Consider the following 27,930-nt stretch of genomic DNA (forward strand, 5'->3'; position numbering starts at 1 on the left):
ATTTCTGTCCGGTCTCCCGACCCTCCGCGCCACGCGTTTTCCTTGACGGCCCTCGGTTTGTGCGCCCCCCCCGTTCGTCGCCACTTCGCACGAGGCGGCCAGCGGGGCCGTTCCCTGGACGCGCCTCCCTCTTCCTGAGTGGCGTCTCCACTCCTGTCACAGCGGCTGAAAGGGGGCGACCGCCGAGCGACTTCGACCAGCGCTCGGTTCAGTCCCCGGGCTCAGGACCCTCTCCGCGCACGGGCAGGTCTGACAGCAAGGAGACGCGCCGCAGGATCACGCCAGGTGTGTGCCGATCAGTTCAGACAGTTACTCGTCGGTGACAGTGGCACAAACACCAGCACCGTTTCCCACGGACGAATCTCCCTAAGAGGGCGGGGGTTGGGTGTTTTTTTTTTTTTTTAAGGGGTACCACTCATTCTCACACACCCCCTCCTCGGCAGCATCCTGAGCAGGTCTTCTAGTCATTTCCACAGTGAACGAGCAACAGGTTGAGCAGCAGCACCGGCAGCAGCAGTGTGAAGGCGAGCGAAGCCTACCATGCCGAGCAAAAGCCAGTATCTGCGGCCCCGGCTGTGCACGCTGGAGAAGGGGGACAACGGCTACGGCTTCCACCTCCACGGGGAAAAGGGTAAGACGGGGCAGTTTATCCGGTTAGTGGAGTCCGACAGCCCGGCGGAGACCTCGGGGCTCCGCGCCGGGGACCGGCTGGTGTTCGTCAACGGGGAGGACGTGGAGAACGAGAGCCACCAGCAGGTCGTGTCCCGGATACGGGCCACCGTGGGCCGGCTGGAGCTCATCGTGGTGGACCCGGACACGGAGCAGCTGCTGAAGAAACACAACATGAAGTGTCTGAAGGAGTACGTCGCCGACGGTGTCCCGTTACCCTTCGACGAGGAGGAGGAGGAGGAGGAGGCGGAGGAGGAGGCTGGGGAGGTAGACGGGACGGAGAGCGGGGACGAGCGGCACCCCAAGCGGGACGAGACGGAGGAGGAAGAGGTGCTGGTGGTGGTGGAGGAGCAGCGGCAGCAGCAGGAGGAGGAGGAGGAGGTGACACCCAAAAAGTCCGCGCCGGTCCCGGACAGTAACGGAGGAATCCACGAGCACGTCGAGAAGAAGCTGAGCATCAACTCCGACAAGGTGAGTCAAAGTTCAGAGAAGTGCAGGGAAAAGGCTTCTGCATCGCGGCTCACCTCTCCATTTCATATGCCTTTCCTCCCGCTCTACACTGTTAGTTACAAAGAGTGCTTTCAATGCAAATACTCCCATTAAAAGTGCCCCACTGAATGCATTACTTAGGAAGGGATTTCCTACAGAGAATAGGTGCTCTGTGTCATGGTTAACACTGGAAGCTGCACCCATATGCTGCAGATGCTGCAAGGCTGGGGGCAGGGTCGGCTGGCTGGACGTTTGCTGTGGATGAGAGGGCAGAAAAAAACCTGGTTCGGCTTTGGGGTCATATGAAAACAGGGACCAAACTAGACCGTGACCCCTCAGTCAGTCTGAAAAGCCACAAACGATTGCTCGACTATCCTCTCAAATAACTGGTTTTGTTTGGTTTTCTTTTTCTGCAGCCGCCTTATTGTGTCTCAAAGAGCAGTCACTTGAAAATGTGAGGCCTTTCTCTCTTCTGTTATTACACTCATGCCATAAAGTTGAGCCTTAAGTCAGCAACAATGACAGGCTGCACAAAGGACACAGGGAAAACACTTGGAAAAAAACATGGTGTTGTGTCTTTGTGTTGTGTACTGTAGAAGATGACTATAACAAAATATCTGACATTGCTAAACAATCCACAACAAACAACAGGAAATAGTTTAGTGTCGTTTTTTGAAAGGAATTTCACAAAAAGAGGGTTTTTTTTTAACCTTTGATCTTCATGTGTAAAACATTATGGGTGCAGTTTCACTCCGCAGTGGCCACTTGTTGCTGTGTTTCCTCGTAATTTCTCCTGCCATGCTGTCACGGCCGTGACCTCAGGACCAGGGTTCATTAGAAAGCACTTGAGGAGAGGAGGGTCTCTCCAGTCCGGAACATCTGTCCCCTTCGCTGCGGCATCCTGGGTTTTTACCCCCGAGGCTGTTTTCTGTCCGTGCCCGACTCCCCTCCTCGGTCCATTACTGTAAGCGGGAGTGAGGTGGGAAGAAGAGCACAGCTGGCAGCGATAGCAAACGAAGATGTAGCCTGTAGTGTCGGTTATCATGACATTGCGATATAAATATCCCTTATTTTCCAGGTATAAAAGTAGTATAAAGCAGTATAAAAGCAGTCATTGCACCTGGCCCAAAAAATAGTCCGGCAAACAATCCTCTGTAAAATAACAAGTTGTTTTTTTACGCTTCTGTTTTTTTACAGATTAAACAAACACGATGTAACATGTTAAATTTCGAGCTAGCTTTTTCCCCCTGTTTCCAGTCTTTATGCTAAGCTAAGCTAACCGGGTGTAGCTTCATATTTTCCATACCGACATGAGAGTGGTACCAACAGTCCAAAACCCCAAAGATACTCAGTATAATATCATACAAGACTAAGAAAAACAGTAAATATTCACATTTTAGAAGCTGGAATTTCGAAACAACTTAAACAACGACTTAATTGATTTTCATAAAAGTGACAGATTAATTTTCTGTGAATCGACTAATTGATTAATCATCTGGTCGTTTTAACTCTCCTTGCAGTGCACAAAGAATCATTCTGCCTGCGAGTTCATCATATCCCAATTCCTTTTTTCTTTTCTCAGAGACAATTTTACGATTATTTTGTAAGAAAGCCTTCAGCGGTATTGAGGAGGAAAAAATGTGAAGGATCATACTGATGTTGCGCTCGCAAATACAAAGTCTCTGTCCTTAATGTCATAAGCATAAATGTCCTCAGCTGAAATGCCACATTGTCAGCACTCAGTGCAGTGTTGGACATTTTGTCATAGGTGGCCACTCGCTGCCTCTTTACATCCCTTTTTTTTTTCAGAATAACTGCGTAATGACAGCTGTTACGTATCCAGAGCGTGCAGGGCCTTTTGGAGTTTTGTTTTTGGTATTTAAATGTTTTTTTCCTCACTCAGTCCACACTTGTGAACAGCACTTGAGCACTGCTGGGTCGTGTTGTTTGTGCTCGGAATATACAGCGATTGTTCCTGTGTTTACTCTCGATACTCTCCACAGATGGCCTAATGGAGCTGTGGCAGTACAATTCACGCTGGCACGCAACCCAGAGGGAAGTGGTGTTGAAACAAACAACAATAGAACTCTTAACACATGCATTTTCAGAACTTGGATCCAGAGTTTGACATATGGAGCAAAGAGCAGTTCAAAACATGCTGAGCAGTAGGTCTAGTTGGGAACTTCTTTCTTATATGGGGGCTCAGCTGGCAGAAAATCAAGATTTCAGACACTGAGAAAGTCACATAGGGACACATGAAGATACAGTAGAGTGTGTGAGAGTGTAAATTGGACTCGAGGGATGCAGTTTAGAGTCTGCTGTGTATCTATGTTACGGTCAGTGGCACCTCAGGGTGTGTTTTGCATTGACTCAACTCTTTCTGGAATTTTCTCCCTACATCCTGTCCGGCATTCCTATGCCCGAGCAGCCTGGCCAATGACACACACACACACACACACTCACACAAAACCCTCACAAAGCTCACGCAGCACAAACACACTCATGCACAGCCTTGGAAGACGCACACAGCATTGGTTTAGCAGTCACACTGACGTCCGCACGCTGCCTGTCTGGCCTCGGCTTTGAAGCGACACAAAAGAGGGTTCGAAGAACAACGCCCTCTCCGGAAACCGAGGAGCCTCGCTCAAGGTTGCCATGGTTACGCTGATGTCGTGTGTGTGTGTGTGTGTGTGTGTGTGTGTATGAGAGTGCAGTCCATGTGGAGTGTATGTATGTGTGAGGATGGAGGTAGGCGAAAGTGAGACAGCGCAGGGGAGGTGCGAAAAAATGGATGAGCAGTGATGAAGGTCAAAACATGGAGTGCGGCCCAGGAAAAAAATAAGAGCCACTGTCGTCATCGTGGAACAAAACACACAAAAACACATCATCGGTTCCAAAGGTCGGTGTTTAGTTTACCAGGCAGTAAAATTTTTACTCTTCTACTGTGGAGTGCAGTGAAATAGCAGCGGACGTTCTCACTCAGCTCATATTGCAAATCTAGATCCATCAGCTCAACCAGAGAAAAACTTATGGAAACAAGTTTACATTTGTGTCTTTTCTTTCTTATTGAAATCAAAATTAGAGTTGAAACGAGTACTCAATTACTTGATTCATCGATTGGCAGAAAATTTAAACGCAACTTCTTTGATTGTTGAATTATTTTTTTGAGTTATTTTTCGAGCACAAACACAAAAAACTCCAGCTTCTTAAATCTGATGATTTTCTGGTTTTCTCTCCCTTCGATATTGTTATAAATCGTACATCCTAAATAATTAATCGACTAATCAAGAAAATAATTGGCAGATTAATTAATTAATTGATGAAAACAATCGTTAGTCGCAGCCCATTAGGAAAAGCCAACCATCACACTGTGTTTGTTGTAAAAATGCACACCAATAAGCTCTATAAAATGGAGGGGTATTTCGTACACAAATGCACCTCGTTTTGTATTTAAACCACTGAAATGTATTTTTCAGGAGCTGCTTTGGCTTAATCACACTGTTCTTGCTTTTTCGTCAGTGACTCGTTCAGAGAGTTTGAGGGTGAGAAGCTTTTGGGAATCTTCCTTTTAACCGCGGGCTGCTTACATAGGCCTGTCTTTAATCACTAATTACAGGAGAGGAAGTGCGCTTGTGTCAGATGAAACTAACTGTGGCTAGATGAGATCTGCTACGCAGTAAAGTCTTGCCAAGAGTCAGTACGTGTGGAAGTCACTGTAAGTATCCTTCAGTCTACATGATTCTACAGTATATAGATAGAAATCACTCGTAGAGGCCTGAAATTAGGTTGGTTGTCACTTCTCTCCTGTAATTTGCACATTCACATAAAAACCTACATATTAAAGAGCCCGAGGCCTTCCACTGCTTTCACCGCACATGCTTGGCTTTTTTCACTGGCAATACATAGCAAAGCGTGGTTCCCTTAATTGCATGGCACGACGTGTTGTCCCTAAACAAATCATCCTCAAGCTGTTGTGTGCAGGGATTCAGTCTGTATTTGTGTACTCTCCCCTGTACGGCCCTCAGTGTACTGGGTTGACAGTGATTTTATTAACTGGTTTTTATGGGCTTTCCATGGCTCACTTTAACAGTCCAGTCAGTGTGTTGTGTGTGTGTGTGTGTGTGTGTATGTGTGTGTTGCCTGAACACAAACCATGTGTTTTCACTGTTGCGACAAGCAAATGCTTTTTCCCTCAGTGGCAGAACTCTGCAGGAATTATTCAGTGAAGGGTCTGAATATTTGTCTGTAATTTATGGCACAAGGGAGATTAACATCATATCCATGTGACATTCCTGTCTGTGTTCTGTCATATGTTGTTCAACAGGGTAGAATTACTCGAGATTTGGGAGTTTACATTTAACTATTTCACTGATATCTGATGTAATGCCTCCAGGAATAGCTTGTGGATAAGACTCTCTGTTAATAGAATAAACGTTAGCGTTCGATGATTATTTGTCATGCATTAGAGGCAGAAACGACCGCACCTATAGTAACTATTTGAGCCAGGATGGTCAGGGTTGTGTTTCTGGCTGCCTGCTGCTGTGTCTGTGGGAGTCTTGGACTGTGCACAGACCCCAGGACGTTTCTGCTGATTTCCTGTCATTGTTGGTGGAAGATTCCCCCTCCTCACTGTCTTGATCCTCCTCTCACCCCCCCCCCCTCCCGGCCTAAACTCAGTGGTCCAGCAGCTCATTGTAGCACAGTAAACTATTGCATAAAGACTAGATAAACTGCCTCATCATCGCTGTGTGTCATTCAAAAGTATTAGCCAGGGGCCTGCAATTAAAACATGATAAACAGCAAATGTAAGAGACATTAGTTCAATAGCATGTTGTTCCAGCAATAGACTCTGAATCATGGTTCAAAGTAAACAGTATCCTCAGCTGAGAGTTTGCTGTGTTTGCTTGTTACCATTGAAGCCACTGTGACAAAGCCAGTTCTTGTTCAGGCTGTGCTTCGGTAATGGACTGCGTGTGATTGTGTTTGTCTGACAGGATCGGATACACACCATGAGTCATTCCTACACGTTTGGGCATTTGTTACATTTAGATTTGTTTAGCGTGGGTTTTTTCACATTCGTGTATGTGCTTGTGTCGGTGTGTGTGTTTGTATGTACTTGCATGTGCGTGTGAGAAAGTTTGGGAGTCACCTCTCCCTCCCCTGCCCTTTGTTGGTTGTCGGGCTGTGTGTTTCAGGGGAAACTGTCCTCATGACAAGACAGGGCGGAGTGTGTCGGGGGCTCCATTGTGGTTCAACTCACAAAATAAACTGACTAGATTTGTGAATGTATACGTGTAACATGTTTCCTTATCCCTGTTTGTTTATGAGAAACTAAGAGTACAATTACAAGTGTGTAACGTTTATTGTATACTGTATATATACACCATTTAACCACAACATTAGAACCGGTAACTGGTTTTAATGTTGGGCTGATCAGTGTTATGACAAAGAAATCCTTACATTTTAGGACGTGCGAACAGAGAATGTTTGGCATTTTTGATTGAAAAATGACTGAAATTTATTAACATTAAAAGTTAAAGTTATCCCTTTAACCCCTTTTACATTTAATCTGTCCCAAAACACTGCAAACTCTTTACAGGATATTTGTATTAATGTAATGTAGTAATTTGTTAGGTATTTATCCTGCCAAAAACCGACTCTTTATATTCTTTAAAAATTTTTCAATTTGAATTTCATACATAGTATTTTCATACTACCTGCGTTAGGATGCTCCGTCAACTTTCATGTTTAATACTTGAGGCTTTGAGTGTGAACATAGCAGAATTGGCATATTTCAATATGTTACGCTGCAAATACCAGGATTTTATATGTATTTATAATTCGTTTAGGCTAATAAAGCCACCAGTTAGAGTGCACTCAGTGCACTGTAGACGATTTATTTAGCCCAAAGATATCGTGCAGATTTATTTTCCCCCGCGACCAGTTGATTCTTTGAAGAATAGGTATGATTTCAGTCAACCATGATTTTTACAGCCCGAAAAAATACATATACTGTAATTCGAAGATTTTATTGATATCTCCCACCCTCCTTAGTCATACTCACTAAATCAGATATTCCAAAGAAACACTGGGAACTGATCATTATTCATGTTATTTATTAATAGCAGCTAAATTAAAAGAAATACATTGAAACTGTACTGTAGTGTAGGAATAAAGATTAGGAAAAGGTATAATTTATGCTATGTTGCATTTATCAAAATCCCTCTCTCGTATTTTTTTTCTTTCTGTTTAGGTGGTACTGTGAGTTTAGTAACTGCAGACACACGCCTGTTGTCCAGTGGCTTTCGTAGGGGTTTGATGTTTTTTGTATGCTTTATGGGTGGGAATCACAAGGAAACTCAGGATACAATTCTATCATAAAACATTGCCCATGATAACGCTGGTATCACCACATGTGCAATCATGTTATTTGCAGTGTTTTGCAAGACAGTCACGTACGAGGAAAAAATATAAACACATCAGTACTCATAGAACATACAGCGTGTTATTTACAGCTAAAGAAACCTAACATGATTAAAAAAAACTAAAGGGACAAACTCTACCACATACTTTGTATACTGTCATTAGGAAGAGTTGCCAGTTTTAGAATTTTATAGGGTAATGCAGCCTGTCTCAAATCCATACTACACCCTAATTCTATACAATATATAATACATAGTAATTGTCACAGTATACTGTTTTAGCAGTTCGTATAAAAAATAATCAACATACTTAACTGCTGAATACTAACCGGTAATGACACAGTGGTTTGCAGTCAGACATCAGTCAAACTGTGACTTTGGAATGTCACTGCCAATTAAACTTAAAGAGCAAGCAAAATATATTTTTGTTTTCTAAGATTTTATCTAGAGGTTTTGCTACTTCAGCTGTGAGCAGCTCCTCCATTACAGTGCGGGGGAATAGCGTCCAACAGCACACCCACTCTAAAATCTACCGTATTTACTATGCATACTGTTTGCCCACTTGTTTTGCAGTGTGAACACACACTGTGTGTGAGTATGTGGGATAGATTTAGGACACGCAGTTTATAAAGGTTTTCAGGGCATTTTTGCCTTTATTACACAGCAGACAGTGGAGCGATGACAGGAAATGAGAGGAGACAGAAGAGGCGGGGGGACAAGGAACAAGGCCACAGCCAGACTTGAGGACGTTGTGATTACATGGTCAACGTCTTGAAATCCCTAAGCCTCCAGGATGCCCTGGTGTCAGCCTTTCTATACAAACACAAGGTCATACAGTATGTACCATTGTTTAAATATCAGACAGTCATAAACTGGCGAAAGGATGAACTGCCAGAAGGTACAAGTTACATCTCAAGTGAAGGAAAGATAAAGATGTCCACCACATCACAAGAGAACATTATATTGCTCTATTGATCAGAGATGGAACAAATAATTGATGGCGGCAAGATATCACGGTATGTCATCTTTGCAGATCACGGCACTTTCTCTCATTGAATCTCTTCAATGACGTCGCTTCAAACAACAGCACCACTGTTCAGTCCCCATGGCCAAGGCCATTGTGGCCCAGGTCAGGGGTGGAACCTGTGTGTGTGTGTGTGTTGGGTGGGTGGTGGGGTTGTGTGTGATTGGGTCTCATGGGATAGTGGATGGAGACTCTACAATGCCACATTCCATTTCCCTCTCCATTCTGCTGAAGGTTCACCACCCCAGCCGGACAATGAGCTGAAGGGCCGCGCCCTGCCGGGGTTGGAGGGGGAAATGAGTCGCTGCTTGCACTGAAATAGACCCCCCCCCCAGTCCACCTCCCTTCCCACTGTATAAGACAGAGACGCCATACGTGGGGTACGACCAAGACAGCAAATTAAAGTACATTGATGGCGTGCATATTTACATTCACTTAAAGGGCACCAAACTAAGGAAATGTAGGAAAAAAAGAAATTCCAAAATACTTCAGACACCAGTTGGTGGTGATATTTTTGGCCATGCCCTTTGGTGGTCCTCTGACTTTCCCTGTAGTACCATCAAAATTTCAGTTTGCCCAATACCTTGGTTAATGACTAAAGACTACAACAGCAGTAATGCAGGCGTTGTACCGGACTGTTGTGGTGAAGAGGGAGCTGAGCCGGAAGACAAAGCTTTCCATTTACCAATCTATCTATGTTCCAGCCCTCAACTAGGGTTCTGATCTTTTGGTAGTGACTGAAACAATGAGATTGCAGATCCATCCAGGGGGAGCTCGGAGTAGAGCCACTGCTCCTTTTTCCTGAAAGGAATGAGCTGAGGTGGTTTGGGCATCTCATCCGGATTCCTCCTGGGCACCTTCCTCTGGAGGTTTTCCCTTCAGCCTCAGCTGTGCTGTGTGTATAGTGCTAATTAGCGATTTTTAGCATGCTAACACATTAAACTAGGATGATGAATATGAAAAACATTATGCCTTCTAAACATGTTAGCATGCTGACATTAGCATGTATCTCAAAACAATGTGCCGAAAGTGCAGCCTCATAGAGTTGCTAGCGTGACTGCAGACTCTTGTGGGTTTTTTTTCTTGCTGCAAACTGCCATCACTTTACCAAAGTTTTATGTATCTTCTTATCTTGTTCTTATTTCCATGGATACCAAAAAACAAACAGTAGATGACGGGCAGTGATGTTGACATGTTTCCTGTGCAGCCACAAATAGAAGCAGATTCATTATTTTACATTTTACATCTATTGGTAAATTCAAGTATGTGCATGTACCAGTCACCCAAGCAGCATCCATCACAAAAGACAGTTTAGATATACAGTACATTTCTCAATCGAGAGTACTCTCTGTAATGCAACACAGCCACAAGGCATGTTTTGAGTAAGGGGCACAACTTTTTCTTGACTAGTAACTATCAGTCTTTTGCCCCTCCTAATTCTGTTGCCATCTTTACTGCCCTCCACCTGCATGTTCCACTAAAAGCTGCACGCAACAAGTCAAGTTGAGGTAACTGGGTAAACAAACGTTCTGGGAAATGTAGAGAATCACTAAATTATTTCAAAGTGCACAGAAAAAGAGCTACATATAGTTGGTACTGGGGCGATGTTTGAATTGCAAGCTCAACACCAGTGATTAGACATTAGATTGGTCTTATCTGACTAAATCGCTCAGATAGAATTGTTGATATAATGAAACACTTCTTGCTCATACAGTGTGCCACGGGTAAATGTAATTCTGAGTGTGGCCACATCGTGCTGTCACTTCTGCTTGAATGTAAAAATTAGGTTCTGCTTTGTGAGACTCAACCCTCAGTGTTCAATTATTTCAACTTCTTTATTTTCTGTGTTGCCTTCCCCTCTTTCTCTAAATGCATTTTCTTACAGTAAAAACTGTTTTTGTGCGAGAAAGGTGATAGAGGAATTGCGCTAGAGGTTGTCAGCCCGATGGAAAGCGCAGGTCTGCAAGGGCCGAGCGCCAGGGACAGGAAGACTGGCTGAGGAGATAAAACTTGTTGACTCATTGGTCAGACATAGGACAAAAATTGTCAGTCATCGTTAGGCTGATCTAATGCAATGATGATTTTAAAAACGAAGACCCCATGAGCAAATGCAAAACCTGCTAGCTCATTTTCAGAGATCTTCCAGGGACGACCAGGCCTCTCTGGTAATCAAGACCACTGCATTTCTTCTTATCGGTGTCTGTATCCCTGCTGTGATGACTGACATTACTTTTCTATTTTCAGGCCTCCCCCCTAAAGAGTCTATTGTAATGGGAACTCTCAGCAGAACCTTTCTTTGGTGTCCTTTGTAGAGCCACTTTGTCCCATCCTCAAATGGAACGGGGGGGGCTACTGTGCTTTATGCCCCCCTCTGCCTGCCTCGCAGCTGGTTCAATGGTCCAGCTTGAAACCCAACACCCCCGTCCTGCCTGAGAGAGCGGTGTGCTCCGTACACTCAAAAGGACAAAACATGTGCTGTTGGTGGTTAAAAAGGAACCAGGTTCACATCAAACATTTATTAAGTCTGTCCTTGAGGCTGTTAATCTCCGTCAAAAGCTACACATGACAATCACAAGGACCAGGAGGCCAACGATTTGTCATGTCACTGAGTAACCGTGGTGCTTGGCAATATTTCACTTTGGTGGTTATTCTTTATGCTGATCAAAGAGGCCGAACTCATTGGAGAGCTGCCCTCTCTTATTAGAAAGACGGTGGGGGTGAAGCAAGCAGCAGAGGGAGAGAGGGCAATACAGAGAAATGAAAGCGAGACTGCTTTAGATGACATATCTGCATACAGAGCTCAGCTGAGTGTGACAGGTTTCAGTTGATGATTTGCAGCACTCAGGTGTTTACTGGGTGTTATCAGCGGTCGAAAGCAGCTGTTTGCATAGGCTGAAATACGTCGGTGAGGTGTTTGCGTAATTATAGGAAATTTTCAGCTTGTGACCTTTTTTTTGTGGGTATGTGAAACTAAAGGGGTAGTTGAGTCAGAGACCAGGAGCTGTGCAGGAATGACACAAGCCTACAGCATTAGATGTCTCATATGTGTGCTTCTTTATTAAGGCCTGTAGTTACACATCATTTGTCTGCCCAAGCATGGAGGAAAATATGAAGTAACTGGCAGGTTGAGTCGCAGAGCTGCAGCCTCTGGCATCTCTCTCTTGCACCCACACACACACACACACACACACACTCTTTCGCACATAGACTGCTCCTTCCACGCCAGACACTGAACTGCTTGTGGCTACAGCAGTCTTCCGTAGAACTGAATCAGAAGGAGAGCCTGGCGGGAGCAAATTTCGAGTGGCTGAGTCACAAACTGATAAACATGATGGATGGTTATTATGGAGGTAGACGGTTGCTTTTTAATACTCCCTGAGGAGATTTAGAGGATGCAAATCAACCAATCTGGCCTTTCAAATGCTCACCCGTCTGCAGCTCCGAGACTAAAGTGTCTGCCTGTGCTCGGTTGGAGCAACATTCATGTAAATGCTAATATTTAATAGATTTTAGTTGCTAGCAGCATGGCGCTGGATGGTAATGCCGGTCTTTCTGTCGGTCCAAAGCTTTGGTTCTGACTGAAATATCTCAGCAACTATTTGATGGATAGCCATGAAATTTTGTAAAGACATACATGGTCTCCAGAGCGTGAATGCCATTGATAGTGGTGGTCCCCTGACTTTTCATCTATCATTAGGTTAATAGTTCAGTTTGTCCAATACTTTGGTTTATCGCCAAGGACTACAAAACTAATCCCATTCCCATCATCCTGTACTTTGTTTGGTGCTAATTAGCTAGCTATAGCTGAACTATAGATGGTGAACATGGTAAACATTATACCTGCTAAAAATCAGCATGTTAGCACTGAGATCATGTTAGCTGCTAACATTGCACTTTATCTACATCCTTGTTGTCTGTGTGATGTGCTCTTACTAGTTTGGCTTTCATTACATGTCAAACATTAAATGTGAGCATGATACAGAAAATTAGCATTAGTTAGCAAAGCCATCCCTTATCACATGTACCATTAGGCTTGCATTTCATTCATATCTACATAAAAACAACCTCTGGCATGATAGAAAAGGACTTTTGGGCTAATAATAACAATCTAAAAATAAATATGAAAGGTTTCAAAAAGCTGTGTTTTTAAAGCACATATTCAGCACTTCATTTTAGAGTCAAGAGATTTTTATCTTAGCAAGAACATGTAATTTTAGGTGCTGCAGTTTGGTCAGAGTGCCTGTCAGTTCAATTTTGCCTCAGTATCTTATCTCCAGGTAATCGCTTCTTCCTGAGGAAAACCAGAAACATGTCTAAAATGGGGTTACATCAACGTCTGGGTTGGGAACCTGTAAAGTCTGAATCTTAAAAACACATAGAGAAGCTGGAGCAGCAGATGCAGTGAGTTTCGTGAGGCAGCCCTGTGACTCAGAAGTGTGTTTTGAGAATATTAAAATGGGTCTGGTATTGTTTTGGAGTGATTGGTATTCAAAGCAACTGCTTATTTTTAGTTGCCACAGTCTTTGCAGCAGAGATAGAAACTAAACTCATACATTAGCTGCCTGAAAGAAGGTGTATCTAAAGGAAAGAGGCTGCAGTCTAACAGAAGCAGATGTTAGAGTGAAGTTGGTAAATTTGACTTTTGCTTCAGTGGAAACAAATGTGATGCAATAATGCTTTCTACATGACAGAAACTGGTCTCACTTTATTTGAGCTGTCCAGTGTTACTTAAGTTTGTATCCACCCAAGTCATGTTATTACTGTGTCAGCAATGGTAGCTACTGTTAGTTGAATATTAACACCAGTGGACAAGTTGATACCAAGCAAAGTATTATTGACTCAACAGTAAAACTCAGCTCAACATTAAATAACCACGACGAAGGGTTACTGAAAATTATACCGGTGTCTTAGGGCCAGTAATCACAGTAAAATGTATCACCCAGGATAACGATGAATCATGACACACAGTATACTCAGAGACAGTCATGTACACTACATCACAATCTATGTCGCTGAAGATAAAAATAAATCATAAATAGTCATATTACATTTTAGAGTGCAGAGGACATACTGCATTTACTTGCTACATAATGAAGTACCATACCTTTTTTTTTTTTTTTTTTACAGAATTTGGAGATTTCCCTAAATGCCAAACTATGTCTTTAATTTACAGCAAATACTTTAATAGTACTATTTAGTCCAGAAAGCATTCATTCAATACAAACAACCATATCTGTTGCCAGTATATCAATGATGTACTGTGTTATTGGTATTGATAAGGTATTGCAAGATAGTATGGGATTAGTGTTGGAACAATGTTTAATCAATAAGCAGAAAATGAGTCAAAGAATATTCTGTTAATCAGTTAACTGGTCAGAAAAATGGTGGGTCTAGCTTCTCCAATTTTAGATATGCTGCTTTTTTGTGTTTTAATATGACTATGAATGAGTTTTGGTTTTGAACTGTTTGTTGAGGACATCACTTTGGAATCTGAGAACATGTGACCTGCTTTTTTTTTTTTTTTTTTTTTTTTTTTTAAATTTCATGCTAGTCATGCCAGTCAGCGTTTCAGAGGGGCTTGTTGGTGCCTGGCTTTGTTTATGAGATGTCAGGCACAGTGATTTCATTCGAGTCTGTCTAGGGAGACTAAAGGGTTTTTTATTTACATTTTGTAAATAAAGGACATTACTTTGCATGCTGACTAATAACTAGTAAGAGTGTGCATGTGTGCATATGTGTTTTCATGCATATGTTTGAGTGTGTTAGTATATTGATTTCTCTTTCATGTCAGGAAGTTGAGCCAGCACAGAGGGAAGCGTACTGAGGGAAGATGTGTCAACAGTTCCTGTTTAACACTTCCCTCCTCAGAGGGAAAGTTTTTGTCACTGAGAGAGTGTGTTGATCTCAGATACTGTTTTTCTGGGCCGAGAGGAACTTTTCACACAATAGAAAACTATGTGACTTTGATATTAAAGTGATAAACTCAGAAATGTGTGGAATATGAATAACAGGAATCTCAAACAAGATGTCATGGTACATTAAGTGCGATTGAAATTATTTGCTTGATGGTCACAGAAGCTTTTTTTCATTAGTTAGAGAAATAGGAAATTATTTTTGAGTTCCCCAAGCATGAACAGGAGCTTTACACGGGTGAAATGGTGTTGTAGTCCATGTAGCATGGTGCATCACACTACAAAAGGGAGTCCAGTATTTTATAGCGTACTATAACCAAACTAAATCTGAAGAGTTATCGCAAGTATGAATTAGTCTGTATTTTCCTCCCACATATCATATACTCACAGTCTGAGAAGAAGTATATAAATGTTCCTGACTTAAGCTGGCCTCAGGCCAAAGTTAAGTCTGTCTGAAACAAAAATGTACTTGTAGTCTCAGTGTGAATTAGGGAACACAGGTTTGTGTGTTGTTCAAGGCAGTTCAGTATGTTATTATGCCTCCCCGCTGGCAACAGTCGTGGCTGGAGGCATAATATTTTCAGGTAGTCTCTGTGTCCGTCTCATTCTCGTGCGCGCCAGATCTCAGGAAGGCCTTGAGGGAATTTCGTCAAATTTGGCACAAACATTCGGTTGGACTCAAGGATGAACTGATTTCAGTTTGGTGTTCAAAGGTCAAAGGTCAAAGGTCACTTGGACCTCACAAAACACATTTTTGACCATAACTCAAGAATTCATATGCTAATTATGACACAATTTCACACAAATGCCTAATAGGATAAAATGATGAAGTGATGACATTTTATATTCAGAAGGTTAAAGGTCAACTTCACTGTGAAATCATAATGTTATAATGTGAAAGCACTTTTCCGGCCATTATTCAACACCATAACTCAGGAAAAGAAGGGGAGATTGTGACCATATTTCACGTTTGGTTGGACTTTTGGAGACAATAATCTTGAGAGCCCACCTTGAAACTGTGCTGATTGTTTAGATGTTCTGTGCTGCAGAGTTGAAAAGTCTTTGATACATATATTATATAGGTCAGGACAGATATGGAGGTAAACTGCAATTTGACTGGCTGGTGTAGGCATACAGTCACGAGGATGTATTTCTAGTTTTGTTTTAGCCATAAGCTTCAACTGATTGTATGCGGAGGAGTTACAGTATCAGTTTGTAATTTACAGAATGTCCTCCTGAATGTTCTGTGGTTGCACCTTTAATGTGCCCAGTATATCTGCAGCTCATTTCCTAACTGTGAATCCGATTTCTGCTGTAACATTAGAGAGAACTTACATTGTATTTGTTGATGTTGTTAACAAGTAATACGAGCGACGTACAGCAGAAACACATGCAAACTCACAAGCACACATTTGACTAGTAGTGTGTCCTTGGTTCCCCTCATGGTTTGTGTATGTTCAGCAGATTCCATAGATTTCAGAGCCGCGTGGAGATTCTTCTGTCCTCCAGTCCTCTCCCAACACAAACCTTCCTCTGTTGTCCGTGCCAAGGTCTCCCTCACCCTCTCTCCAAGCGCAGGGATCCCTAAGGACAGCCAGAGCACCCAATGAGTGTCTTGATGATTCAAAAAGAAAAACACCTTGTAAATTTGTTGTGTGTTGAGCATCAGACTTTATGCAATACTCTGCCATCACGTAGCTAAAGTAAAAAGACAGAAATCTCAGTTAGTTAAAATCAGCCTCTCAGAGGAGAGAAGGACAGTAATAATAAACATTCTAATTCTCTAAAGAAACACTCACAGAAAACACTGCACTTTTCTGTTTGGTCTGCGCTTTTGTTTACATAAAGAACTTGTAAAAGTTACCAGTAGGATGTAACGATGACTGCACAGCTCTTATTAGGAGCACATCTGATCAACCAGATACATGTTGAGCACACACGCCCAATGCTCAGCGGTCTCCTGACAAAGATGGACACAAAGATGGCCAATCTGCATCAGCGATCAGAACAGACTGACAATTCTTAATAACTTTGGTGAATCCTTCGCTTTTCATCTAGCGTCTAACCTTGCGAGGCAACTGGCTTTCTCGTGAGCAAGAAAATTCAATCAGGTTATCTAGCGTCAATATGTGTCTAAAACTTTGGTGTATGACCAAATATCTGCAAAACTAAGAGCATTTCCACCTTGATTTTGGTGCTAATTAGCACATGCTAGCATGCTAACATTCTAAACTAAGATTATTTTGCCCTTACAATGCCTGTAGGTGCAAAGCTATGCAGTGAGCAAAACACACTTCCAATAAAGACAGCAGATCACCTTTGAGCAGCTTACTGGAAGCAAAAAGGTATTGAACAACAAATCCAGCTATGGTGATTACAAATCAGAAAAGAATGAGATTTTCATTAAAAATGAAATCTGTCCAATGAAGACAGCAGATTTCCTTTGAGCAGCTTACTAGAAGCAAAAAGGTATTGAACAACAAATCCAGCTATGGTGATTACAAATCAGAAAAGAATGAGATTTCATTAACAGTAGTAAGACCAAAGGTATTGTAAAAATGGGCTAGTACAGTAACAAAGACACTGGATTCACAAAAGTATAGACTACCTGTCAAATTAGATAGATAGGTTAGTGCTTCATGCAATGAAGAAACACTAAATCACCAGTGAAAGATCAACAGTAAACATAGCACTTTAATTAATCTAGTAAACGTACACATAAATTCCACAAGAGTAAAGTAAACTAAAAGTAAAAATACACAACAAGTAAAATACACAACAGCTATCCCGACAGTAATTTAACAGTTACATAAATGTTGTATTAGCATCACATTAGCTCCAGACAGGTCCTATAACGGCTAGATTGGTAAGCATTCAACTGAAATCTAAATTCTACTAAACCAAAAGTAACCCATCACAAAAAGTTGTAATAAAACAAGTACCTAAAGATAATTCTCTAGCAAATGCATTTGAGGAGTACATGAAAGAGTTCTGTCAATATTTGCTGGTCACAGACCTGACAAAATGGTGGTGAAAAGAACAACAGACATGTCCCCAAAAGGGGAAGAATCATGTTTCCCCCTAATATTTTGGCCATGGGGGGACACCGTACAGATCATCTGTACTGGTAAACCCAAGTGGGGTGTGTGCAGTTTACTGAATTCACATCAGATGATTTTTATTTACATTTATTCTGATTACTTTTTTCAAAAAGGTTTAATTAGAAACAATATAGACCATAAAATAATAAAATCTTCTTCTCAACTTGCTTATGCTTCCCATCTGCTATTCCTGGGAATGGGACCAGTTGATCAAAGAGGAAAAAATACCTTTTTTTTCCCCCCAAGTGCTCTACTGAGAAAAAGGGACAAGTTAATTCTTGGCAGAGATGTGAATGCTGGGTGTGGGTGTTAGCTTAGAACAATTGACTTGCATAATACAGTGAAGGGACAATCACTCATTGCTAGTGTCAGGTTGTGTGTAAGAGAAAATGGTGAGTCAGACTGCCTAAGTTATTATAATGTCCACAGTTCATTTTTGTCCACTGATGTCTTTAAGTGGCTTTTATCAATCAGCCCAGTATTTCCTTTAGAAAGTGACTAATTCGCACTGATTTATCTATAGAGGTTGTTCATTGTCTTCGAGTGTTCAGTTGACAGAGGGTGGGAGCACGCAGACGCTCTGATGCTGAGGGAGTGTCAGGTCGGATTCGGTCACGCTGACAAAGATTATCCTGACCAGCGTAGTCCCGTGTGCTCTCCTGTATGTTGCTCTGTACACTGGGTTTTGACCTCTTTGATGACAAAGCCATTAAAGCTCCCCCTCTGCTAAATAAAGAAATTGCTTCATCCATAAAGCGGAAGGGAGGCTCTGGGATTGAGCCGCAGTTTTTTCCTGGATGACGATACAGCTCTAACTCTTCCTGCCATCCCAGAGCAGGACTGGACAGTACAGGGTAAGGGGAGGTGGTCAAAGGTCAACGCCCAGCTTCCATTGTCCTTCTCGGAGCCTCGATCGAGCAGGGCTGCAGACCACACCGGAACTGGTCCCTTCCTCTCATGACCCCAGCTACCCCCACCCTAAATTCTTTGTAAACCTACCAGCAGACCTCCAATCACATGCCTCCATGGCTGTCTTCCTTCCTGGCGAGCAGTTGGAGTCACGTGGAGTCAAAGAGCAGCTTCAGTTTACTCATGATTGTTAAAAACACACTGCACAACACATCAGCATGCAGCAGCCACCTGCATGTTCAACCTCGGCTTTATATTCATGGTTAACGATTCACTGGAGCTCTCTGTTATCTTTGTGCCTCTTGTTCTTCCAGAACAGACAACCATGGTGGAGGTATTTTTAGAAGGGAATGTTTTGGTATATACTTGAGTGTCACTTACAGTGTAATAACATACCTTTTCTCTCTTCTGTGGCATCTTTCAGGAGCTGTGTACTGAACTGCGGCCACGTCTGTGTGTGATCCAGCGAGGGTCGAACGGATACGGCTTCAACCTGCACAGCGAACGGGCGCGGCCGGGCCAGTACATCAGAGCTGTGGATGAAGATTCTCCAGCAGAGAGGGCAGGCCTGCTGGCCAAGGACAGGATAGTACAGGTACTTTAATGAGGTCAATGCTGGAGTACCTTGAGAGCATGCAGGGCTGTAAGTCAATATGGTGTATGAAGAGGGAGATTCAGGAAAATTATAATTGTTCTGGTAAGATGATTTCCTTGTCTGGGAGTCCTTGCACAGGATGTCACATTTTGGTTATATGAAAGTAACATTTTTTAGGGAAAGTTTCCTTTTCACTCACTTACTTTGCTCCATAACCTACCCTAAATAGTTTTACAGCGTAGTCTTTATTAGAAGTAATTAATTAGAGTTCTTATAGTTACCCAAAAATATCCATGTAAATAGTGTATCCTGATTAGTCTGCCATACTTCCGATCTAGACGGCCTGTGGTCATTTTTTTTATTGGGATAAAAATAGAGAAGAATGGTTTGGTGTGTAATCAGGCCTCACCTACACTATACAGTATGAGACAGAAACCAAGAGAATAAAAGAAAGATTCCTGTGATCCGATCATTCAATTGACATGCATACAGTATGTCGTGATAAATTACCCTTAACACTTTCACAACTGTCAAACAATTAAAAATAGTCACAAAAAAGTGTGACTCGTGTATCACACATTGTAGGCATGGTCACATTGTAGTTGCATCAATGTCATCCTTATATGTACCTAGATATTATTATAGTCAGATATTTTCTGCTGTCTTATAATGGAAAATAAACATAACAAAGTGCAAGTTTGAGAAACTGGTTATATAAGAATGTTGTATATTAGTACAAAAACATTATCTGAGTAATCCACAGGTCTGGTAACTACTGTACTCAAAAGTGTGTAAATGGTTGGGTCTTCTCCCTAAAGTTAACTGTGTGTTCGGAGGAATGTGATGTGAACTTACAGCCGGTGTGTCGGGGTCTTAAATCCCCCAGGGAACGTGGTTGTAACTGTCACTGCAAGCAGCCTCACACGGGAGTAATCAGCCTCTTAACTGGTTGGGGTCTGCTCTGCCCACATCATTACAGTGTAGACTGGCCTAAAGAGAGACATGTGTGTAAGGGAGCCTAATTTTTCCTATATTTCTCCTAGGTCAGACAGTATATGTAAAAAAAATAAATTAAAAAAAATCTAAAATTACAATGTGTCAGAGAGATTTTACAACCACAAGGCCATGTGGTTACTAGACATACAACCAATCATACTCCCACTGTTATTAACCATCAGAAGCAGAAGCAGACACAACTAACAATGAACAATCTCTGACTCATTGAGTGCAGCAGTTTTTTTTAACACATGGTCGAACCAGAGCTGCAGCGTGTCCACTGATGTGGACCATCATGCACGCCTCCTTTCACTCCCTAACTGAATGACACTTGACCGCGCAGCACGTGACTGTGAGTGACTCCAGGGAAAGTATAAGAAATGGAGAAGATTGACGGAGAAGAATCAGAGGCGGATGAGGACAGAGGGTGCGACGGGAGTAAAGAACCACAGGGTTTCAGGTCCGTGTTAGAGTCTTGCAAAGGGTTTCCAGTCCCCCAGAGGGCCCCAGACGGCCACACCACCCACCGGGGAGCAGGGCTTTGTGGGGGAGCGGACAGCCATTGTTACTGCTGTTACAGGCCAAGCGGCTATTGTCCAGCTTCCTCTATGGGACCGGCTTAGACATGCCGGTCCACCCTATGACCTAAACACACACACACACACACACACACACACACACACACACACACACACACACACACACACACACACACACACACACACACACACACACACACACAACCTTAGAGACATTTCTCACATGCTTTCCCATGGTGATTTTATCCCACAACACTCAGCTGGTCTGGGAGGGACCCACCTGACATGTTGACTTACTATAGACCAGAATGTACAGCTGTGTTAGTGTCACGGCGTGAAATACCAAGTAAAATGTAAACGTGAGGGATAATAGTTCATTAAAAGGACTAACTAACAGTAGGCTACTGAGCCCTTTATGGAGTTTGTTTTCCAAGTTAGGGGTTGAAAGTGTATGTGCATGTGTGTGTGTGTCCATGCGTACGTGCATTTATGTGTGGACACACAGGATTTCCTGCCCTGGAGCCTCTGGCAGACAAAGTGATAATATTGAGAAAGAAATCCTGACAGTGATAAAACAGTTTGTTCACTTTTGTGTGGGAACAAAAGACAGACAGGCCAAAAAAAGAAACAATAGTGATTTTTTTTTCCAGTCATGCTACAAGTTTTTTTAAAGAAAAAAAACCTAAAATAACCTCTTCTTCTCTTCCTCAGGTGAACGGTGTGTCAGTGGATGGGAAGACGCATTCAGAGGTAGTGGCTGCCATTAAAGCCGGTGGGGATGAGACCCGGCTGCTGGTGGTGGACCCTGACACGGACACCTTTTTCAAAAGGTGCCGAGTGGCCCCCACCACGGACCACCTGACTGGTGAGAGGACACACAGACAGGACGATTTCACCGTCGCTTAGAGGCAGTACAAGTTACTTTCCAGCGGCTATTGCCCGGCGAGGACGGAGTGAAGACTGCGATCAACTCGTAATATCTCACTCCAGTGTCATTGCCAGTCAACAGCCGCAGTTACAGTCATGTTGTAGACACTTGACGTTGTCTCCTCTCCTTTCCTGCAGATTCCTATCTATCACAGTTTCGTGGCTCTACTTTTCTCTCCCCTTTATTTCTTCGTCTCTCTCTTTCTCCCACTCTAACCTGCTTTCTTTCTCTGCCAAGAAACACAGACAGACAGAGACACTGAGCCACTTCCTGCCCCCCACCTCATGTTGATGCCCTGTGGAGAAAGTTAATCTTTTAGACATAAATAGATCAGATCAGACAGTTCGGACTGAGACTGCACTGAGCAAGTGTTCTTTCTAACGTGTGAATGTTTAAATACGGATCTCTCTCTCACAAACATTTGAATATATTACATTGCAACTACACCCGAAATAATGATAAATCAATTTCAACTGCATCCTGTGGCCTTCATCAGCAGAGATGGTTAGGTTGTTTTATCACCTAAGTATAACATTTCCATCATGTGATAACAAGTAGTCATATATGAGTATATAACTCCATTAGCTGAAGAAGACCAGGAGATGTGGCTGGAAGCTCCAGCAAATATCCAGTAAGGGGACCTTGTTCCATAGTTAATAATGAACCTGACTCAAGGGATCGCCTCTTTGCCCTCTCCTCTGTACAGAGATGTATGGTCATCCCATGAGCTGGCATTCAGTGCTTTGCTCAAGGGCGCTCTGACATCACACAACTCCTGGTATTTCAACAAAAACCCCCAGGGGGAGCCCTAGTACAGTCTGTGATCTGGTTCTTGTGTTTGAGAACCGGCCAGGCAGCTGATCTTCAGGCAAGTGGTGTGTGTGTGTGTGCCTCCCTGCACAGAGATAGTTTTAATTAGAACTGCAATTTTAGTTTATAAAATGTCAGACAATAGTGAAAAATTCCCTGTATAATTTCCCTGTGACCAAGGTGACGTCTTCAAATGTCTCATTTTTATCTGACCAACAGCACAAAGGTTCAAGGCTAAGTAGTTTAGTCCAGTGGTTCCCAGTTTAGGGGTCAGCTCCCTCCAAAGGGTCACAAGATAAATGTGAGGCATCATGACACAATTAATGATGTAGGAAAAGGAAAGAACAAATAAATAAATCACTGCTGATTTTATTCTGGACTTTTTTCAAATCTTTGTTTTTTGTGAAATGTTGGATAAGTTGACCTCTTTTGGCCTCAAACAGTTATTTAGAAGAAACAGACAGAAAGGTTTAGAGGAGGAAACTCACAGACAAATGAAACATGACAAGAGACTCCAAGTGGCCACTCAGAGTCACCACTGGTTTAATCTTAAAGAGCGTGTTGTATTTTATAAACATTTTCTATGTATTTGTATGTAACATATTCATCTGAAAGTAATGGAAGCTGTCAGATACATGTAGTGCAGTAAAAAGCACAACATTTCCCTCTGAATTGTAGTGAAGTAGAAGTATAAAGTTGCATAAAATGGAATTCCTTAAGTAAAGTACCTCGAAATTGCACTTAAGTACAGTACTTGAGTAATTGTACGAAGAGATTTTCCACCACTGTTAGTAAGCACGTGGGTGAAATGCCCTGTGTTGTGTACTCGGTGAACCGTAGCACGGGCAATAGAGACACGGACCCGCCTTCACTGAATGAGAGGCAGATGTTTCTTAATAATTTCCTGGACTATTAAACCCTCTGGTGTTTCAGTCCAGGATTAAAAATAATAACGCCCTACAGGGTTACACAGATTCCAGTGAGGTGTTTCCCAGGTAACTGCCTGCACTTCACATGCTGCCCACTCAGAGGGCACCTGCCTACACTGACTCTTAACTTCAACACACACACACACACACACACACACACTGCCTCTCTCTCAGCAGCCCGGCTGGCCAGAACCTTTGTTTGGTTTCCAAGGCACCCACTCCGAGTGGCCTCTCAGCCTGGAGCTGGAGCTGTATTAGGACCTGGAGAGGCTCCTCTCAGAGTCAGGGGCACAAAACACACACACACACACACACACACACACAGCAAAGACCCAAGGAGGGCTCGAAACTCAGATTGACTCTGAAGGACCAGTTGCTATCTACTATAATAGCGCATTATTAGCTAAAAACACTTTTTGGCTAAGGACCAGAGGGATGGAAGGTAAGCGATGCTTCAGATGTCTATGATGATGTCTGTCTGCAGCTAGCGCCTCTCAAAAGTCAGGTTTGTGTGAAAGCAAGGTTTCATGGGAACGTCAGTGCATTTCTATAACAAAAACCAAGGTCAAAGTGCAGATGTCTGATAGGTAAAAGGCCTGTGGCTTCATCGGAGGAGGATGAACCATGTGTGAATAATAGATGATCTGCTCACAGCTGTGCTATGTAATAGAGCAGGTGTTGGGGGAATGAAAGGTGAGCTGCAGAAGGAGCTGCAGAGTGGAGCTCTCTGCTCTGACGGTGCAGGACCGGACTGTAGGTGTCATGACTCAGTCAGGGCCAGTGAGACACTGATGCCGACAGACGGAGAGTCGGAAAGAGTCGTGTTTTTGGATTGCGTGACTGACTCTTGTGTCATTTTCATGTCTACAGGTCCACTGCCGGAACCTGTCATTAATGGAGGAATGGAGGAGAAGGTAAGCTTCAAGTACATCACATTAAGACAGTAAGAGAAATGCAGGGTTTAGAGTGTATAAAGCTCTCATTTGGTTTGGAAATCTGCATTAGAGCAAAGCCAAAACTAAGATTTGAACTTTGAAGCGTGGGAAGAGCTGTCGGTCTCCCACAGCGGCCACTTCCCTCTTCACCGATGGAGCCTCTCCTTCCTGGCAGAGAGGAGGACAATAATAGTTTGGCCTTCTGCTTTCAATACTCTGTAGCTCCTTGTGTGGCAAAGACTGCAACCCAGCAGGTCAAGGTCAGACAGCGTTTGAAAGTAACATGCTAACCTATTTTTTTCAGGTGTGGTTTGCCACATAAAAGAACTGAGGGGCTGGTGAAGTGAGTTATTAATCACAGAGACGTGTACTGAGTGGACTTTCCTGTGATTGTCTGAAGGTTCTGGTGTTCATTGTATGGTGTGGTGTAGAAAACCCCACCCGGCTAGTACTCCATTAACTTTGAATTATTTGAAAGGGTTTGACCAAGGACAGAGAGTATATACAAAATAAGAATACACATGTGAGCTGAGCCGTAGAGATTGTAGCACCTTCATGCTGTAGCATTTAGGTGTAATCCCAAAGAGACCCAATGGCCACCACCACTGTAGGAGGCAATGCGGAGCTAAGTGACGTGGCCGCTGGCGTCGTCTTCACATTCACCGTACAAACATGGGAATTGTCTCAATCTTCTCATCAAACTCTCCACCAGAAAGAGAATAACTGTGTTTTTCTCAAAATGTCAAGCCATTGCCTTGAAATTCTGTACTGTATATTCCAAGAAAAACACACACTATGTGTGTGTGTGTGTGTGTGTGTGTGTGAGCGTGTGTGTGTGGGTGCGCTTTCTACGTTCTCCTTAGTGGCATCACAGGAATGCTTTTTGAGGGTCTCTCGGGTTACCAGAGTTTCCTGTTCCCCTGCTGAATACACTAGACTTTTGATAACTGATAAGATGAGATAATACCAGACTTGTCTGAAGACACCAGAACACAAACTAAAAGAAGCTCCACTGTGTCCACTGTGGCGTTTGGCCAAAGATGCAGAGTGATGCCTGAGCTTAGCCCTCCGTTACTCAGGGGCTGCAGGCGCAGCAGCGAAGCTACGTGTTCCACGTATTGTTGCGGAACAGACGCTGCACAGACGGTTGAGGAGCTGAGAGGCAGGAGGGGCGCGGGGAGTCAGGCAGCAGCCGTCTGTGAGGTGACAGGCGAGGCCTTCAGAGGATGTGAAAATGCCCCGTCCCGCAACCTTTATCGGCCTACTCAAAGTGCCACGAGAGACAGAAGAGGAGAATCATGGGATGATCCGATGAGTAATTCAGAGGAGAAGCAGGAGGAGTTTCTCAACACTTCTACACAACAAATTGTGGAGCGCTTCTTGCTGGTTCCATGACCCTCTCCCCAAATATATTCCAAAGAAAGCCCACGGATGTAGTGAACTTCCTCACACCACTGAATCACAGATCACTTAATATGACGTGTTTAACTGTGTTAAACTGCTCAAGAAAGGAACTCAGGAATCACTGTTAACTTTCTTTATGCTGTAAGTTTTACAAAGACTGTGCTGGGTTTGCTTTTATGAAACGAATTAGGTGTTAGAGAGCTGAGTTTGAGAAAGTGCTGACTTCGCTGGAGCTTTTAAGTTACTTCAAACTTGGCGCAATAGAAAAAAAAAAAAAAAACCAACTCCAATCCAAGGCTACCTCCCTGTGGAGAGGTCTGGTACTGCAGCAGGTCTGGAACAAAGGATAACAGTTTCCCCCCCTTGCACTTGTTCAAAAGTGACTCCCTTGCTGCTCGTTTGGATTCGGGAAAGGGTCGATAATAGTGTCTGTAATCCTTCGGTACATGTGATGAAGTGACGCTGGTGAGTGTCTGTGTTCCCAGGTGAATGGAAGAGGGGCCAAAGAGGCAGAGAGGGACTCGACGCTGTCAGTCAGCCCTTCTCCATCCAACGCCTCGTCCAACACTTCGCTCGCGGCCACGCCCACAAACACCCCACCTGAGGTAGGTCACGGGGAGTGGTCTGCCGCGAAACGGGCTTATGCGATTTCAAAAAACACGAGGCGCAGCGTGTTTGTGGTGGTAGTATGTTGAATTCATTTCTTCTCCTACGTCCACCTGTTTGTCATTCGCGCAGGGCCCGATCACGGATCCCATCCCAGCTCTCAACCTGAGCCTGCAGCAGGTCAAAGAGCTCGCCCACCAGAAACGCTCCAACAAGAGAGCCCCGCCCATGGACTGGACCAAGAAAAACGAACTCTTCAGCAACCTATAGGGCACCTCACATCACCTGACACACACAGATTTTTATTGTTATTATAGTGATTCTTACGAAGAGACGTAAGATATACCTTTTTTTTATTGGTTATAATGACATTAAAAGAGGAGTATAACTATTGGCAGGAGATAAAATTCAAGCCATTCTGTAAAATATAGCATTCTTCTTATTACTCTTCATGGTATTATAACCCAGATATTAGATGTATAATGTGCTACTAACAATGAAAGATGCATACGCCAACGAAAGAGAAGTGGCCCATGCTGAAAATGTGTATGTATGCGTGTATGTAGTTATTTATGCCCTGTGAATGCATGGGCATCTTTTCCATTTTGGGTGTGTATGTCCGTGTGTGTGTGTGTGTGTGTGTGTGTGTGTGTGTGTGTGTGTGTGGACCCAGACAGTCTGTGATTCCTTTGGAAATGAGGAGGAGTCGATCCTCGTGCTACGTTTAATGACCCGCTCCTTTTTATATGAACATTTAAAAACATTAAAGTGTCTTCTGTTAGAATGAGAACGGGACCGGCCAAATGCTATAAAACCAGCCTGACAATCAGTGCATCGTTGATCTCTAATTCACTCACTTCATCAGTTTAGGGATCAAACATCTGACACAGGACTGAGATACATTAACTTTTGGGTCATTTATTTCAATGTTTTTATTTGTGTAGTTATTCACTCTAATTAACTTTTTTTTTTTTTTTTTTTTTTTTTTTTTTACAGATAACATGTTAGAGCTCTTTTGTGATCCCAAAAATGAAGATAAACACAACGTATTGCTTTTTAACATGAAACTCCTTTTGGGAATCATTTGTGATTTTTTGGGAAATATTTACTGATGGCTTTAAACTGGAAAGAACTTTATTTTAAAGTGGGTTATCTTATAATGAATGTATATATCATATATCATGTATATTTTTTCATTTTTGACATAAATTTCACTCACTGAAATAAAAGTGATTTCAGCTTAATCCTGTCTTGCTACAATGCCATCCACTGTTTATCCATACGTTGTCTGAATACCTGATATCATCTTTTGAATAAATGTGAACTACAGTTTATTATGATTAACTTATACCGTCCTTACTTTGCCATCTAGTCCACTGTGAATGGCTGTTCACTTCACATTTTTAGCATATGGAAGACTTTTATTGCTCCTGCAAAATGCTTTGTGAGAGATTTTTACACATTTCTATTGATGTCTTAAAAACATTCATTATGTAACTTTTAGATCATGTATTTCTAAAAGAATGTCTGTGCTTCACTAGATTTTATGCCTTTGTCCAATATTGAGAAAAGTGATGATTTTAAAACTGAATGATTTAATTATATGAAGAGTTTTTTGTAGCTTGTGTAGGCGATTTCTATACTGTAATAAATCAGTCATCT

At 42.8% G+C, this 27,930-nt stretch overlaps 1 protein-coding gene across 1 annotated transcript; it reads left to right on the forward strand.

Moving 5' to 3' along the window:
- Positions 1–208: 208 nt before the first annotated feature.
- Positions 209–27,924, forward strand: slc9a3r1b (SLC9A3 regulator 1b). The gene is made up of 6 exons (XM_040123294.1): positions 209–1,140; positions 18,951–19,121; positions 21,368–21,521; positions 24,194–24,237; positions 26,148–26,267; positions 26,401–27,924. Exons 1-6 carry the CDS (start codon positions 541–543, stop codon positions 26,536–26,538), a joined length of 1,227 nt encoding a protein of 408 aa, XP_039979228.1. The 5' UTR covers positions 209–540; the 3' UTR covers positions 26,539–27,924.
- Positions 27,925–27,930: the final 6 nt, after the last annotated feature.

Source organism: Xiphias gladius, chromosome 3, assembly GCF_016859285.1.
Source record: "Xiphias gladius isolate SHS-SW01 ecotype Sanya breed wild chromosome 3, ASM1685928v1, whole genome shotgun sequence".
In the NCBI taxonomy this organism is placed as follows: domain Eukaryota; kingdom Metazoa; phylum Chordata; class Actinopteri; order Istiophoriformes; family Xiphiidae; genus Xiphias; species Xiphias gladius.

What these genes read in the sequence shown, in the direction of transcription:
- slc9a3r1b (XM_040123294.1), top strand. Translation starts at nt 541, where the DNA reads ATGCCGAGCAAAAGCCAGTATCTGCGGCCCCGGCTGTGCACGCTGGAG. An exon ending in CCAAGGACAGGATAGTACAG is followed by an intron (nt 19,122 to 21,367) that starts GTACTTTAATGA and finishes TCTCTTCCTCAG; the next exon opens with GTGAACGGTGTGTCAGTGGA. An exon ending in CCACAAACACCCCACCTGAG is followed by an intron (nt 26,268 to 26,400) that starts GTAGGTCACGGG and finishes TCATTCGCGCAG; the next exon opens with GGCCCGATCACGGATCCCAT.